Raw genomic sequence first — 16054 nt, forward strand, 5'->3', positions numbered from 1 at the left:
ATCACGAGACCTAAAACAGCCGGTGTAGGCAAAAACGTTGACCTGCCCAGGGTTGCAGCAATGGCATTCAAAGAAGAATAATAAATTGATCTAAAAGTCAGCGTCTAAAGACTTGTGATTCTGGAATATCTTGCCGTAGCCGATAACCAATAAAAAGTGTCAATTGAATTTGACACATATGCTATTTAAGGAATGTAACGTAGGTTACGATTTTAGCTAAATTTTAGTTATTTAATAGAACAAAAACTTAGCACTATAAGAGAAACATTTTTGGATGCCCAGATCAATTACTCGTTGGAGTTTCAAAAAATGCAATATCACATGCGCTGTAAAAAGCACCATATTGTATTAGTAGCTGAAACCATAGGTAAATACGATGGTATTCAGTCACAATAAATTATAAAATAGCAGTAAAGAAGTCAAATTTAATAAAACATTAAAGATTCTATTCTAATGTCTAGCCTCTCTAGAATATGCGAGCCTCTCTAACCACTCCTGTTTGATATCAATGTTACATTCTTCCACTCTTCGATCACTATATACTAATTAATAAGCGGCTTGCGGCATTACTATCATTTTTATGAGTTAAGCAGATTGATATACAAGGGATTAGACAAGACTTAAGTGTATATAACAGACACTCATCAAATGACTCATCGAGGACGATCATTTGTGGTGGAATATTTAAGTGAATAATAAAAGTTAAAAATATTTAGACAACAATGCAGCAGTACCGATCTCTAAAAACGAACTAGACAATGGCTGAGTTAATATGGCTAATTATTCTAGAGCTGTAAGAATGGCTTCTTGAACACTCCTGTGTCGAAAGATAAGTCCTGTTGCAAGTTTTCGTACCCAACTAATTCAAATAATCGTTTTGAAAAACTCTCTTCTGTAGTCAAATATGTAGCTAGATAGCGTCTAGTTACCAGGTAAAATGTTGATGTTTATTAGTCAATTGTCAAGGCTCCTAAAAATCTTCAAGACAGTTTATTAAGTCAAATAGGTAGGTAGCACTCCAAATGTTACTACATTACGTGCCATAAAGCTTGTTGACTCCAGTACATTATACGATGCACGGGTTTACTCGATTTTTTTACCGTTTTGGCCAAGAACATGATTGATTGAGCATACCCTAGTAAATAAGCAAATTTATGAATTGCAAGGCTATCTTTAACACTCGTTTAGGATGAACATAAAAGCAATTTTTGAAATATAAAAAAGACTCATGTAATTAGTGGATTCTATCAGCGAATGAGGACACCAAGCTGGTCTTTGATGTAAAGACTAATGTCCACGAAACTGCTTCTGTGTCATATTTCTCTTTCGGTCTCATGAAGGCATTCTAATATAATAGAAATTCAACATAGATGTAGATTACACTAAAACAAAGGGTTCGTCTTGGAAATAGAAGGCCGCCGTCAAGATTTCCAAGTAAATCAAGATTCATGTCATCCTACTATCAAGGTAAGCCCAACTACAACGTAGTATATGATTATGTGCAATTCATTTCAAAATTTCAGTTTTCTTGACAGTTTCTTTCAGATTCTTTTTCAGCTGAGAGCTGAAACAGAAAACAACTTATAGCAAACTTCTAATTAAAAAAACGGCCCTTTAAGGAACGGGCGGCAAGAGAATTCAGGCGACACCGAAATAGTTTGATTACGAAGAGGTACTACCGATTCGCTGATATGGTGACACTAGCTCTTCGAACAGTCTATAGTTATTATGTATCATGCAAGGATTCGAAGTGTTAGGGCCAAATAAATAAAAAAAATACTGCTTCAAAAACTTGAATCGTTGAATAGAGATAAAAAAAATCTGATACGGAACAAGGAAACACACTACTGGTCTAAATTTCTTTATTTTTGAAGAAAGAAGTAAGTTCTTTGTTAATCTCCATATAACAACCTGCTGACGCAAGCAACCTTATAATTTTAGCTTGTGATTTGTAGCTTCGATATCGATATTTTGCTATCATGTGAGTGGGGTCACAATTAGTTGATTCTATAATACATATAAATTACATGTGCTTCTTAATGAAGTACCAGCGAAGTCTAACATTATGCGTACGAGAATTGCTGATTACAGATTATAGACATAACTAACAAACTATTTTTACATGTACGGGCTTGTGAACTAAAACGGCTCAATTTGATTGTTTAGATATCTGTGACACCCCATAGTAATACGGTGAACTTACTAAAGCAACAGGGGAGATTTTCGATTTTGCTTAGCTCATTATATGTCTTACAGTGGAATGCCAGGGTATTTATTCTATATATAGGCTTTGTAAGCTTCACGGGACGACCAGCTAGTCTTATGGCAGTTCAGGGATCTATGTATATCTACCGTATTCAGAGCTTCTTCGGAATCACGCACATGGATGTGAGACCATTGGCATAATAGGTGTTCGCCAACATTTCACGGCTAAAGGTCAAAAGTTGAAGATGAGTTTTTTGTAAAGACTTTAATAAAATCGAATACGACCTTGATACTGTTCTATTATTAACCTATTTATTATTAACCTGTTTCTAAGAGTAATATATTGGCCAAATACCTCTATCAACTTCAACTTTTATTTTAAATGGATTTTTTTTTATTTTAAAGAGTTTTCCAAATTACTCCAACTTTATTCTAAACTAATTAGTTCATGAACTCCCCAGCCCACACAAAACGCGTGACGTTGCGTGGGCATTAGCCTTCAGACTTCTAAAAAAGATGCCGATATCCTCCAAAATATGTGAGCTTTTATGGCTAATATTTTTTACTAATTTTTAACATATATTTTTAAATATTCTTACATTGTTTGCAATATTTTTTGTATAAATCGAATCAAATATTTTCTGTTATATAGCCAATTTGCTCATAATGATTATCCTGATAACAAGAATTGATTGTGATTTTTCGTTTCCAGCCACTATTTTACATCCACGTATTTTCGAGGTTAACTATTCCTAGGTGCTCAAGATTCTTAGTGCATTGGTAGATGCAAAAAAATGTGATCCCCTACTGATTCCCAGCCAAGCGGTAGTTTTTTTTACGCTAATTAGCTTCTTAGTATAAACTTTAGCACTGATTGCCATTACTATATATTGAGTGGAACAATATATGCACACATACATACTAATTTACTTTATTCACACAAGTCGCGTTGCTATATGCCGCTAACAGAGCTTGCAGCAATGGATCTTGTGTACATACACATGCACTTTATAAATTTTATAGATCGTACTCAGTGACGGTAGGTGATTGTAAGAACTGCACAGCTATTAAATGCAGCTACATAATGACAAAGTGCTGCAAAAAAACAGGCAAAGCAAACCTTGCCCGTTGGTTATCTTTGATAGGGCAAAGCGTCGTGTCTATTTCTATGTGTGTGGATACATATTGCGAGAACTTTGATACATGCCAGGTAAATGGTGTGACATCGTTTGAAATACAGTTGTGTAAATACAGCAAACAATACTCAACCAAATCACTTTGGGTGTCACCAGGATCGTGCAATCTACTGCAGAGGAATCCATTGGAGGTTAAGGCCATAATTTCTTCGAGACCGATTGTAACCTTGAATTTGCTCGTAGTCAATAGCAGATAGTCTACAATAGATTAAAACGAAACCAGTACCTACAGAGCATGGCATTTTTGGGAAAGTATCATATAAACGTGCTCTATCCTTTAAAAAGCTGGGTAGCTGCAAGATAGCGTGTGCGCACACCGCGCAATGCTCGGTAGTGGCCAAAGAGATCTTGAAACCGGAAAGTGTCAGGCACCCTAGAGTCAAATTAAAAAAAAAAAATTTTTTATCATTCTCCAAAAGCTTGGCATCGTTGTAATCTGTTTAGGACATCGTAATAAAATACATTGGATACCCAAAAAAGCAAACAATATGTTACTTGGCTGAACTTCCAGAATTGTAGTTGTGTTACAGAAAACCGGTAATGAATTTCAGCTGCCGCTATATATTTCCTACTCAGAACGGAGACGTCAATGTCTGTGTAAACATCGTTGCATAATATTCGTATTGTGCATGTTTTATCTTCTCTCTGGTTCATAAGGGGGTCATTGCTTTAGTTTCGGTAAAGCTTTTATACCTGTAGTATAAATATTTTACCTTTGCATGCCAGCAATGGGCTACCGTTCAGTAGTAACACCCCTTGGAAATACTACTGAGAATTTTTGTTTTTAGTTACAGATGAATGAACACTGGAAAAATAAGATGAAACTCCTCATTAGTTCCAGTTAGTCATATTCACGAAACTATTTCGATTCTAACAGACTCGAAATGGTGAAATAACTAGATAGATATTTTACGACAGATATATGGAGACGTATTACATGACGAAGGTGCTATCATCCATCATCCGCGTATCATCGCTGGTTTGTCTCATTGTATACGGCTAGAATAGGTCAACCTATCACGTTATTCTCGTATCGAGACTTTAACGTTAAGTGTCGGTCTCCATTTGGCAATGTAATCAATGATTATTGGAGCGGAATTCACTTCGGCATCACTACAAAAGTACTTGGAGCAGCAGGGCATCTTGATATAACATTTACTTATGCACTAAAAGGTAACTCTGACTTATTAAACAGTAGAAGCAGTAATAAGCCGAAACCAAAGATTCAACTCTTGGTTTTCATAAAAAGCATCAAATTTAGACAAAATATCATCCTTGCTGTCGTTGCTTTTCAATTAGGTTAATAAGAAGATTTTGAAAATCGCTTTTAGTGAAGATCGATTATTGATGCGCTGTCACTTCATTCGCAAGATACCTTTTGGTATACTAAGTGTCATTGGGTTCTCATTTTGGACCAATGTCTAAATCGTTTGTTGTTGGATAAGCAAATGGTTCATCTATTTCCTTTTAAAGCAGCTCAGGTCCTTAAAGATACTTACAGGTTATCTAAATGAGCCACATTGAGACAAATCCACCTACATAACCTGCTTTAGGGTGTGTATGCAGCTGGTACAATTTTGCAATATCTATCTTATGATCGAAATAGACGACAGCTGCTTGAACGCTTATATTGATATTCGATAAACGTGTGCAGCTTGGCTTTCAGCAGAAATTTTAGGAATACATTTTGTGGACATTTCAAAGCGTACGAAATTATAAAATGATAACAAATGCTACTTTTGCTCGTCACTGAGTAAATAAAACTTCCTGATAGACCAAATCGGAAATCAGCTTCCGGGCAATGATCAAGCTCCTCTCTAGGTTGGGGGCCAACCCAGAAGAATCTAATGATGTGCCTAACCCTATAAAGTACCAGATCGGCTCGCCCGCCCATGAATGATTTGATCCGAAAATGCAACGTCTAGAACTCGCGTTGACTGCCAGCGATCTTCTGTATTTTAAAAAAGAAGGTTGCGTTGATATTGTTGCGAGTGAATAGCGGATCGCGAATAATAAGTTCTGTCCGTAAAACAATAAATCCACTGCCTTAGAAAAAAGACCGTCTTCGCCGCATCGAGGTCCGTTCGGCAAACGGGATAAGTTGAAGGCCTTATGGTGTTGCGAAGAAGTCTAAAACTTGGGATTAAACTGGCTTTAGAGCGAGGAAGCCATCCAACCACAGCGTTAAACAAAAATCAGTTGATGATCGAACGAAGGCATTTAGGCACAAATACTTTGCGACGGATCTTTATCAACACGCTTAGTCCTATCACAATAACAGTCTATAAGAATTCAGCCGGTTACATGCGCTGGATTCCTGTTCGATATGCGGGCACTGGAGGACTTCAGCTTGAACACAAGGTGGAACCCCAAAATTTCCAAATTATTATATACCTCTATAAATCTCTGGGCTGGCCGATTTGTTTTAGTCACTTTCTGACTACCAGACTTACCCAGATATGAGTACTCTTCCTTGTTAAATGTTTTCGTTTATAAGTTAAATAACTGTCCGACAAGATGTGAACTTTATTTTTGACGATACTTTTTGTCGCGTAGATAACTAATTTGCGAGCAATAATATAATACCGTATACGTAGTTAAAATAGAGCATTATATGCATTTGAGACTATGCACTTTGTATATTTTAGATAACCCTATTCGAGTGCAGCTACGGCTGACGGTTATCTCGCAACATAGATGGGAATTGCATCAGCCCGTGCTGAGCTGCAGTAATTCCCGCACACCTGGGATTACTTCTGTTCACTTGCGAGAACGAGGTTGTTGTAACGATGGTTAAATCGATCTGTCACTGAAAGTTGCTGGTGCACATGGACAAACCCATATTTATCTATATCCATACCGACTTGACAGGACAGTGATTATGACAACGTAGTCTTTGTTATTTGGCCACGTTAACAGATACCCACATATTCGATGGCCGACCTGAGCAGCGGTGACTTACCCAGATTGGAAAGCCACTACTCTCAACAATATGCTCGTTTAACTTTAAGAATTTACCTAGATGTTTTCTATTTCTGAATAATAACGATGCTTACGTTGTTGTGTGCTTGTTGTTTTATTATAGCATGTTTGCGTGCTAAACTTGAGGGAAACTTAATTTGGAGTAATTTTACTTCGTTCTGAGAGTCAACCGTGGAATGGAAAGGAACAATGGAATACCAAACAGGGGGAATCAAACGTAAAATTCGAAGCATTTAAGTCTAACTAGTATAGCGTTTGTCGTAACGGGCGTTTTGATGTAAAAAGAAAATGTGAGTTGAACATGTGATGTGAGACAAATCGAATAGTAATTTTTAGCGTTTTTCATTGTAGTTCTGAAACCTTCATAGTTGACGAATGTTGTTTTTCTTCTCGAGCAAAATTCTTGTTTGGGTAAATATCTGTGACATTAGATCTGATATTAAGGACTCATCTTGAGCGTCCTCTAAAAATAAATCAGGTGTAGCAGTCCTAATTATCTTAGGCGTTTTCAGGTAAGCAATCAGCTAAGCTAGTATCGAGTTAGCCTCGTTGACTAGTAGTTAGTCGATTAGTTTGAAAGCACACAATATTCAACTCATTATTTTCGATTCGTCTTTTGCCTAATTATGCGTGCAAACAATATACGCAGATATGCTTGATATAAAACACAATATTTCGATTCACACATATTATGTAGGATTATTTGTGTCATTAGCGAGACTTTAAACAGGGGCCTCTGCTGCTTCAAGGGAGTGAAATCCTGAAGTAGGACCATGTAAACGTTAGCCAAATACTGCCGTCGTTATTTCGTTGTTCTTGTTTCATCGTTATCAACTCCGTAATTAAGCTTTGGGGTTTTAGAATTTTCTATTGCAATAATTTCTGTACAGTATTGTCACAATAACCTTTTGCTATATCACGGTGCTCCTATATCAAAAACTCTACACCTTTCATAATAATAAATCATCATCGCCTAAACATAGAGTGAAATCTAAATAAGGAAAAATATAGTTTCTTTGTACAAATTAACAACGTTCTAATTTTTCTAAATACTTAAGGAAAAAAAGGAGATCTTAAAGAATTTAAAAAACGATTCTAGAAATGATTAGATTATAGTGCTTAACAGTAGAGTACACAATCTTGTATGAAATTATATTTTTTTGAGTCATAGTATAGCATATATTACACATTTTTCACCAATCATTAAATACAATCTTCAATTTAAGGTAAATGAGAATCTTCGTAAGTGATCTAATAATCTAATCAGAAACCTATTATTTCAATTTTTTGTACCTTAATTAGCAATAAACAAACGATACAATAAATAAAGTGTAGAGTTTAGGTATATTAGTAGCGTGTTATAGGGGAAGTTTCTCTCGTATATATATAACTCGATAGTACATAGTTAAATACAGCACGGAGTGCAGGGACCGAATTGCATCTGCCTGAACATTTGTGGAATGAATGACATTTTTTCTTGTCCACATCTTTTAAATACTTAGAACTTAGAAACACTTTCAGTATGTTGTTACGACATTCGAAATAACCCTTAGTAATATATTATTTATGCGGTTTTGTTGGCCAGATGTATCTCATATAGCTCGCAATTCGCAGTTTCACCGTAAAGGTATCAATCAAGATAACTATGCTCAATTGGCTCTCCTATAATACGAGTTCAACGACAAAAAGGCGTTGTAATTTAAATGTGGAGGAGGGCAAGCTTATCTCGCTTATTGTAACATATATAGCAAATGGAGATCAGAATGCACACATAGGTGGTTATATGTATATATAGGAAAGCCGGCTTCACCTTTGACTTTTAGCCAGTTCACATAAACCAACCGTAAAACAAAATGTTAGCAATGGCTCCAAACGGGCCGCGCCCATACTTCTTTGTCCGTGACCTGCTTCGGCCCCTATTGCGGCGCGGCTGTGAAAACTGGAGGCTGCCTTCCTGTCTGGTGACTTGCAGTGAGACCGGCTGATACAATGGTAGTACTCCACATGATCGACAGCGATCTGCGCCGTTGGGTTACTATCGGAGATGCAGTTGAAGGGTAGTATCCATATGGCCGCTATCCACATATATATGTACCCAGTTAAAACGAAAATTCATAAACATACCAGTTCAATCAATGATACCCTTTAGTATTTTCAGCATTCATGACTATACTGTTCGTTACATTGATAATTTACCAATTGTTTTCTTTGAAAATAAAACCGGTAAATACGGTGAGTTTTTGTCACTGTTAAAAGAGACGAGTGACGCGACTCCAATTTCGGGTTTCCTGTTGTGATATGTTGGGTGGGCGTGCGCTAGCAGTATGCCCGCTGATTGTTAACAAAATGACGGTAGGGGCCCAACTACAGCTATTGTTCGCGGAACCGTATATATTCTGTAGTTCGTGGGGCGAAACGTAACCTGACCTGTATTTCATATATACTAATGGATTCATGACTGAACTCCACAAATCACCGTAGCGGGTAATGACACTTTAATAACTAACGTACTAATAAATAGATTAGGGTTTACAATGTACACAAGCGCTTCTTTATTTCATGAACACCGGCTGTACAACGCCGAAAAACCACTCTGTATAATAGTAATAATAATGATGATGATGAAACATAGGTCCACGTCCATCGTCGTATGTCCTAATGACCAAATGATAATCGACATGCATTTTTGTTGTGGATGCAGGACAACCTCCATTCTACCTAAGTATACATAGGGTACGTAGATATCTATAGTAATAATATTCTATAATCCTAATCGTAGCTAACTAATAATTTACGCTAAACAAGCTTTTGTACAATTTCGAAGTGTCAATTCACTTTCGAGAAAGAACGAATTGACAATTACATTGGGATCTTGCCAATTAGACCAAGTCAGGGAAGAGGTCAGAAAAGCTATTTTCCCAAGCCATCACATCCGAATCGTCACTGCTGCTGTGGTCTGAAAACGTCGAATCCGACTCTTTCTGATCGGACTCGTAGCCAGAGGAACAGGCACTCGAGAATGGAGATCGCGGGCATGTTAATGACATTGACGATGGAGGTCTCGAATCATTAAGATTATCCAGAGGGACAAGAAGCTCTTCGGTAACCGCTATAGCTTTGTCCGCTTTGCTAGGGATTACACCGGTTTCGCGTTGAAGCTGCTTGTGATAGATGTGATCTAGGTTTTCAAGCGGTGCGGAGTCCACCTCGATAATAGGCGGTCGGTTTGGTTCGCTTCCATATTCAGGCTGGTTGAGCAGAAGATCAACGATGTCTTTATAGTCGAATATGGATAGGTGACGCTCTTCGGGTTTACCGTCATCAACTTCATCGACGTTCTCCGTCTCACTTCCGTTCCCATCAAGTACAGGAGGAGTAGCAGGTGAGGCCACAGGAGAAATAATAACGGTGTCATCGATACCTGGTCCTTCGGCTGAGGTCCACTAATGGGCAATGCATGCTCAAGGGAATTATCTGTCACCGTAATTTCTTCCACTGCGTTCTGCACAATCTGCTGGACCCCTCCGGTCTCGACGGTGGCTAATCGCTGGCGCAGCTTGTCAATCTGTTCTCGTTGTTCAGCAATGATTTCACGAAGTCGATCGTTCTCCGTAGCCAACTTGTCTTTGTCCAACCGGAGCTGGTCAACCTCTACTTCGAGCTCGTCCATATGCGCCTTCTTTCTGTCACGAGCACTCTGTGCGGCTGCGCGATTTTTCATTTTGCGTCTCAGCAGTTTCTCTTCTGCTGTGAGGTGATCGAGCCGTTGTCGTTTGCGACATGGCTTCTGATCCATGGTGCTCTGGAGGCCCGGATCACGAATTACTGTGTCAAGCATGTCTGTTTTGTAGTTGTAATTGACGACAGACAACACTGACATCCTAAAGTCAACTCGGTGTTTATAGCACAACGCACGACACTTCTCCACAAGAAGTTGCGCTAACTAGTTCTTCCTCGGAGCACCTAACTTGTCTCCGCCTCGACAACAACTGCGCAAAACGGCTGACGCAAAGCTGGCTACGTTGCACTTCCAGATTGTTCCAATGAGGATAAACACCGACCGAAGCGTCGGTAAATGTCCATGCAAAGCTTCTATGTGTTGGGTGCTGATTGGTCCAACGCGATCGGTCTGCAGGTCCATAGACAAGGGGAGAGGAGACCCGGATGACGTCAGACCGGCGAAAGAACACCTATCGTGTTTCTCGGTATTTATTTCGTATTTATTCTGCTCAGTTTTACGAATTAGGGTGCAAACATGTAAAATAATTTTTTTTTAAGGTAACATGAAATACAGCACGTAGATTTGTAGCGAGATTGAAAGAAAAGCTTCGATAAATCAGCAGATTTTGTCTCCCGTTGATTAGCGCCATCGTCTAAGGGATGAATTGTCTGCCGGCGCTAGGACTTTTCGAACGGTCTGCCTGCCTGGAGTCAGTCGACAGCGCTGTTCGCCTCGATTGCCGCTGTTTAGTGTTTTGCTGTGCTGTGTGGGGAAGTATGTGCTTTTATTGTTTTAAGTACTGAAGCTGTGAAGTGCGTCTAGCTGTGCGATGGGGCACCAAAAGTGCCTGATAGGATTGCTGCTTGCCCTAGCAGGGCTTGAGGGTACTCTCTCGATAGCCGTGATGTCTGTTGATCTCGGGTCGGAATGGATGAAGATTGCTGTCGTGTCACCAGGCATGCCTATGGAAATCTGTCTTAATCGTGACTCACAACGAAAAACGCCTGTGGTTGTGGCATTCAGAGATGGCGAACGCCAATTTGGCGATATGGCTTTAACTACACAGATTAAGTTTCCGTCTAAAGCATTCTCAAACTTCTTAGATCTTTTGGGGAAGCCGATTGATCATCCAGTGGTGAAAGATTACTCTAAGAAATTCCCTTTTCACAAGATAAGTGCAGATGAAAACACCAAAGGAGTTTTGTTCGCTCATCCTGAGGGAATGACGTACACTGTCGAGGAACTCGTAGCCATGATGCTTAAACAAGCTCAGGCCATTGCTCAAACCACGACAGGACAACCAATCAAGGATGCAGTGATCACTGTGCCTCCTTTCTTCAACCAAGCAGAACGTAGAGCTCTAAGTCGTGCCGCGAAGATTGCCGGCATCAACCTGTTGCAGTTGATCAACGACAATACAGCTGTCGCCCTCAACTATGGCGTTTTCCGACGGAATGAATTCAACGCGACTCCTACGAATATACTCTTCTATGATATGGGCACAGGGAGCACGACGGCTACAGTTGTCTCGTTTCAGGTGGGAAAAACGAAGGATCGCGGTTATGTCGAGACGGCACCGATCATGACTGTCAGAGGGGTGGGTTTCAATCGTAACCTTGGAGGTTTAGAATTTAAGCTTCGTCTAGGTGAGCACTTGGCCAATAAGTTTGATGAACTAAAACAAGCGTCGAAGAAGGTTCGCGAAAATCCAAGGGCTGTGTTCAAATTGTACAAGGAAGCTGAACGTGTTAAAAAAATTTTGAGTGCCAATACTGAGATTAATGCCCAGGTGGAAAATGTAATGGAAGATATCGACCTTAAGGTCCAAGTCACTCGACAGGAGTTTGAAGACATGTGCGCGGATTTGTTTGCTCGCGTCACTCAACCCATAGACGATGCCCTGGTTAGCTCTCAAATATCACTCGAGGAAATCAGTCAGGTGATCGTTGTTGGAGGAAACACGCGTATTCCTAAAATTCAGATGATCCTTGAAGAGTACCTTCAAGGAAAAGGGCTAGGTAAAAGCATTAACGCTGACGAGGCGGCGGCCATGGGTGGTGCTTATCAGGCTGCGTATCTTTCGAAGGGTTTCAAGGTGAAGACATTTGTTACAAAGGATGCTAACCTTTACCCCATTCAAGTTGAATTTAGCCGTGACGGTACCAAAAATATCCAAAGAGTGGTCTTCAATAGAAACAACGAATTTCCTAAGAAGAAAACCATCCTGGCTGCGAGAATGCAGAACGATTTCTACGTCTATGTCAATTACGGTGATCTTACCTTTCTCTCCAAAAACGATCAGATTATGATGGGTAAGACCTCAAATATTTCATCGGTTCTGATCAAGGGGGTACCGGATGCATTAAAAAAGCACATCAGTACTGAGGTTGAGCCCAAAGGGGTTCGAATCCAGATGAAAATGGATGATTCAGGCATGTTCCACATTGAGCAAGCCGAAACTTTGTTTGAGAAAGAGGCTATCGAAGAGGAGGAAAGTACCCTAAGTAAAATTGGATCCACTCTCGGCAAGTTGTTCGGCGGTGGAGATGCTGGCGAGACAAAGGAAACTCCTCTTGTGGAAGGCTCTAAGGACTCAAAGGAAGAAACAAGCAAAGAGCCAAGCAAGAGCAAAGAAGAAGCTGAAATAACAAGGGAAGGCCCAAAACATCAGGAAAGGACCAAGGAAGAGAAGAAAACTGGAGAAGATAAACCTGAGGGAAAAAAATCCGACGAAAAGTCTGAGGAGAAATCTGAAAGTCAGAGTAAAACCGAGGAGAAAAAGGAGGCGGACAAGGATACAAAGAAGACTGGCAAAAAAGTTGAAGTTAGGGAACCCCTTGAGAGAAAACAAATATCGTTGGATATGCCAAGTATTAGTGACGACAAACTTGAGCCATCGATTAACAAGCTCCAGGAACTCGAAAACCAGGACAAGGCACGCTTGGCTCTTGACAAAGCAAGAAACGCCCTTGAAGCATTTATCCATGAGACCAAGCATAAGCTATCAACAGATGAATACAAACAAGCTTCAAAAGAAGACGAGCGAATAAAGATTTTAGAGGCACTAACCAAGGAACACGAATGGCTTGAGTACGAATCTGATGGCGCCGATACAGAGACTCTGAAAGGCAAACTTGCCTCGCTCGCCGCAATCACTAAAGAAATCATTGACCGAGTCAACGAGCACCGCGAACGTCCACAAGCTATTGAATCGCTTGAAAGACTTCAGAAACTATCCTCAGATTACCTAGAAGAATTAGAAAAGATCCCTGAAGATGAAAGTGTATTTACAGCTGTTGAACTCGAAACACTAGCTAAGGTAATCAAAGAGAGCAAAGAATGGTTAATCGAACATAAGACGATTCAGGCTAAGACTCAACTGCATGAAACGCCCGTCTTATCGATGAGGTCTATCTTTGAGAAGATTCAGGTGCTCGACCGAGAAACAAAGTACCTCATGAATAAAGCCCGTTACGCCCCGTCGAAAAAGCTAAGGATGGAAGAAAAGGACAAGCAAAAGTTAGCCGATGAACAGGCACCTGATGACGACTCAGTTGCCGGTGATGATATATCCGCGGATCAGAAGATCCTGGAGGAGATATTGCCCCAGGGGGATAAGGTAGTCGATGTAAAGGAAGGCGCCGATAAGACCAAATTACCCAGTTTGAATGAGCCTGAGCCCTCAGTAACGAAGCAAGATACCCACGGTGAACTCTAGTATGTTTTCAATTTTTAGCAGGTTAAAAATTCATATGGAAAAGGGGAAAAGAAAAAATTGTAAGAAAATACGCGATCTTTACCAGTGAGTAGGTGATATCAGAAAACAATATCTATGATCGGTAAGGAGGGTGTCAGTTTGATATTTATTTAGTTCAGTTCGATATTCCATTTATGTGGACACAAAGAAAACGGCACGGAAGCCAGGCATAACACATGCGAACACCTAAAGATTTCGTGTTCCTGGTTGATTTGGTTCAGTTGATTAAATAAACGGTACGGTGAAAGCTGTAGAAGTACGCATACACGAGAACGCTGAAACCAGAACAAGGTGATTAAGGAAGTAACAGCATGTACATATTATTTTAATAAAAATAAGTGTTATCATGAAAAAAAAACACTAAACGAAAACAATGTGTGTTATTTCTAATGCTTGTTAAGTAAATTCATGCCAAAAATATTTGATGGCATTGAAAACAGTCGATAATGTGATCCAAACAACAAAGTGTTTCTGTGATGAAAGGCGCGCGGTTCGTGCAAGGTGTGTACTCGATGTCAATGGATCCTAGCGGTGGTTAACATCAATACATATATTATAGAATATAGAATCCATATAGGTTTAAATGAAGCTTAAATTAGAACCGTAAAAAGTATAGCCTGGATCTCGTTCATACCTAGAAATTCTGCGCTCCCTTGTTTTGACGTTGTCCCAAATGTTTCATACATGTTTGCACTTTTGGCCTGCTGTTTAAACCATTCTGTGTGAAATAGATTCACATAGACAAGTATTTGCTATGGCGACAATAAATGTGACGACGTTACGTTAACCAGAGGTGTCCTCGTTGATAGGTCTACATAGTTTGAACTGGTTTCCTTAGCACTAGTTTATTGTTAAAAAATTATATGCTCTGAAGAAGCGTCAGTTCGGTGTTTACATGATAATTGAGATTCGCGTAAAAAGTAATTGCGTAATCAAGTGGTTGTCACGTCTTATTGACAGCGTAGCTGCCCTTTGATAACCCGGCCTTATTAACACACATGTTGCGTATGCGTATATATTAGTCTATAGTTTACGATAGGCATATATTGAAGCCAACCGCTAATAGAGACGAATTTCGTCGACAGTACAGCCAGACCTCTGTGGGCGACAAAATTTAGCCAAAAAAAAAGCCTTGGAAAAGTTATCATTCGTTTAGCTTGAACCCGAGATTTTTCGAAGCTGTCATGTGCGGAATAGAGCTTTCTTATCGGAAAAATCTGAATCCTCAAAACAATTAAAATACATATTATCGATTACATGATTGGACGGAAAATCTACTAAAAACCAATTTAGCTATTCAAGAAACTAGGGTATTTTAATTTATAATTTCATTTCGTAGTATAGGGACGGTTTGGAATCCAACGGAATTCATAAATGAGGGGCGATATCACTACATCGCTAATTCACTGTATCAGGTAGTATTCATATTGATTTAATATACATGAGTAATCGTTCCAACCGTAAAAACTACAAGGATCACCATTAATTTCACATCGTCTACGGCACTATGTAACTAAGTATGAAGCCTACGTGGACAAACACCGGAGATAATAGAGCAACCCAGCTTATACCTGTGGATTGAATCTGTAAAAAAAATTTTTCACGCTCCAGGTGCGCCTTCAGGTGATTCAAGGCCTTTCTTTAATATACGAGCTCTGATTTGTAAAACGAATGAACAGAAAACACATTTGTAATAAAAGGACAAGCTACTGCAGCGATTAAAGCGCAAGTGGATTTAATGCACTTGTAGCTATTCCCTAAGTAAAATTAACCTCAAAAAGCCAAGTTAGCTGAATAATATATTTTATAGAATGTGTTTGTAAACAACGTGCAAAATGTAGACTTGCGTGTATGTAACAGGGTCTGAACCTTTAAATCTATCCAATAAGTTGACCTTAAGCTTCTGTTAACAATCGCGTTCTCCAAGCACCTAATGCATTAAGGTACCAGTTATTATAGTTTTAGCTTTCCCGATTTCGTATTGCATTGCAACCATTTCTAACAGCTGACGGAAAAAAATCGCTGCCTGTTTGCGGGGAATGATTTTTTCCTCGCTTGCGGACACGGGACGACACTAACTGTCAGTCGCCTGTTTTCTCCAATAGAAGAGTAGTATTTGAATTATCTGCTAGCCACCTGTGCGTCACTGTCCAGTTACGAGATGCGCCGATCATTTCATTCAATAGCTTAGCG

General features: G+C 39.5%; 2 protein-coding genes across 2 annotated transcripts; one reads left to right on the forward strand and one right to left on the reverse strand.

Moving 5' to 3' along the window:
* Window positions 1–8911: 8911 nt before the first annotated feature.
* Xbp1 (X box binding protein 1) lies at window positions 8912–10413 on the reverse strand. Its single transcript, XM_022850397.2, has one exon. It carries the CDS (start codon window positions 10261–10263, stop codon window positions 9562–9564), a length of 702 nt encoding a protein of 233 aa, XP_022706132.1. The 5' UTR covers window positions 10264–10413; the 3' UTR covers window positions 8912–9561.
* A 263-nt stretch (window positions 10414–10676) lies between these two features.
* Window positions 10677–14648, forward strand: Grp170 (hypoxia up-regulated Grp170 co-chaperone protein). Its single transcript, XM_022850357.2, has one exon. The coding sequence runs from the start codon at window positions 10934–10936 to the stop codon at window positions 13820–13822; it is 2889 nt and encodes a 962-aa protein (XP_022706092.1). The 5' UTR covers window positions 10677–10933; the 3' UTR covers window positions 13823–14648.
* The last annotated feature ends 1406 nt before the right edge of the window (window positions 14649–16054 follow it).

Source organism: Varroa jacobsoni, unplaced genomic scaffold (assembly GCF_002532875.2).
Source record: "Varroa jacobsoni isolate VJ856 unplaced genomic scaffold, vjacob_1.0 scaffold_1457, whole genome shotgun sequence".
NCBI lineage: Eukaryota > Metazoa > Arthropoda > Arachnida > Mesostigmata > Varroidae > Varroa > Varroa jacobsoni.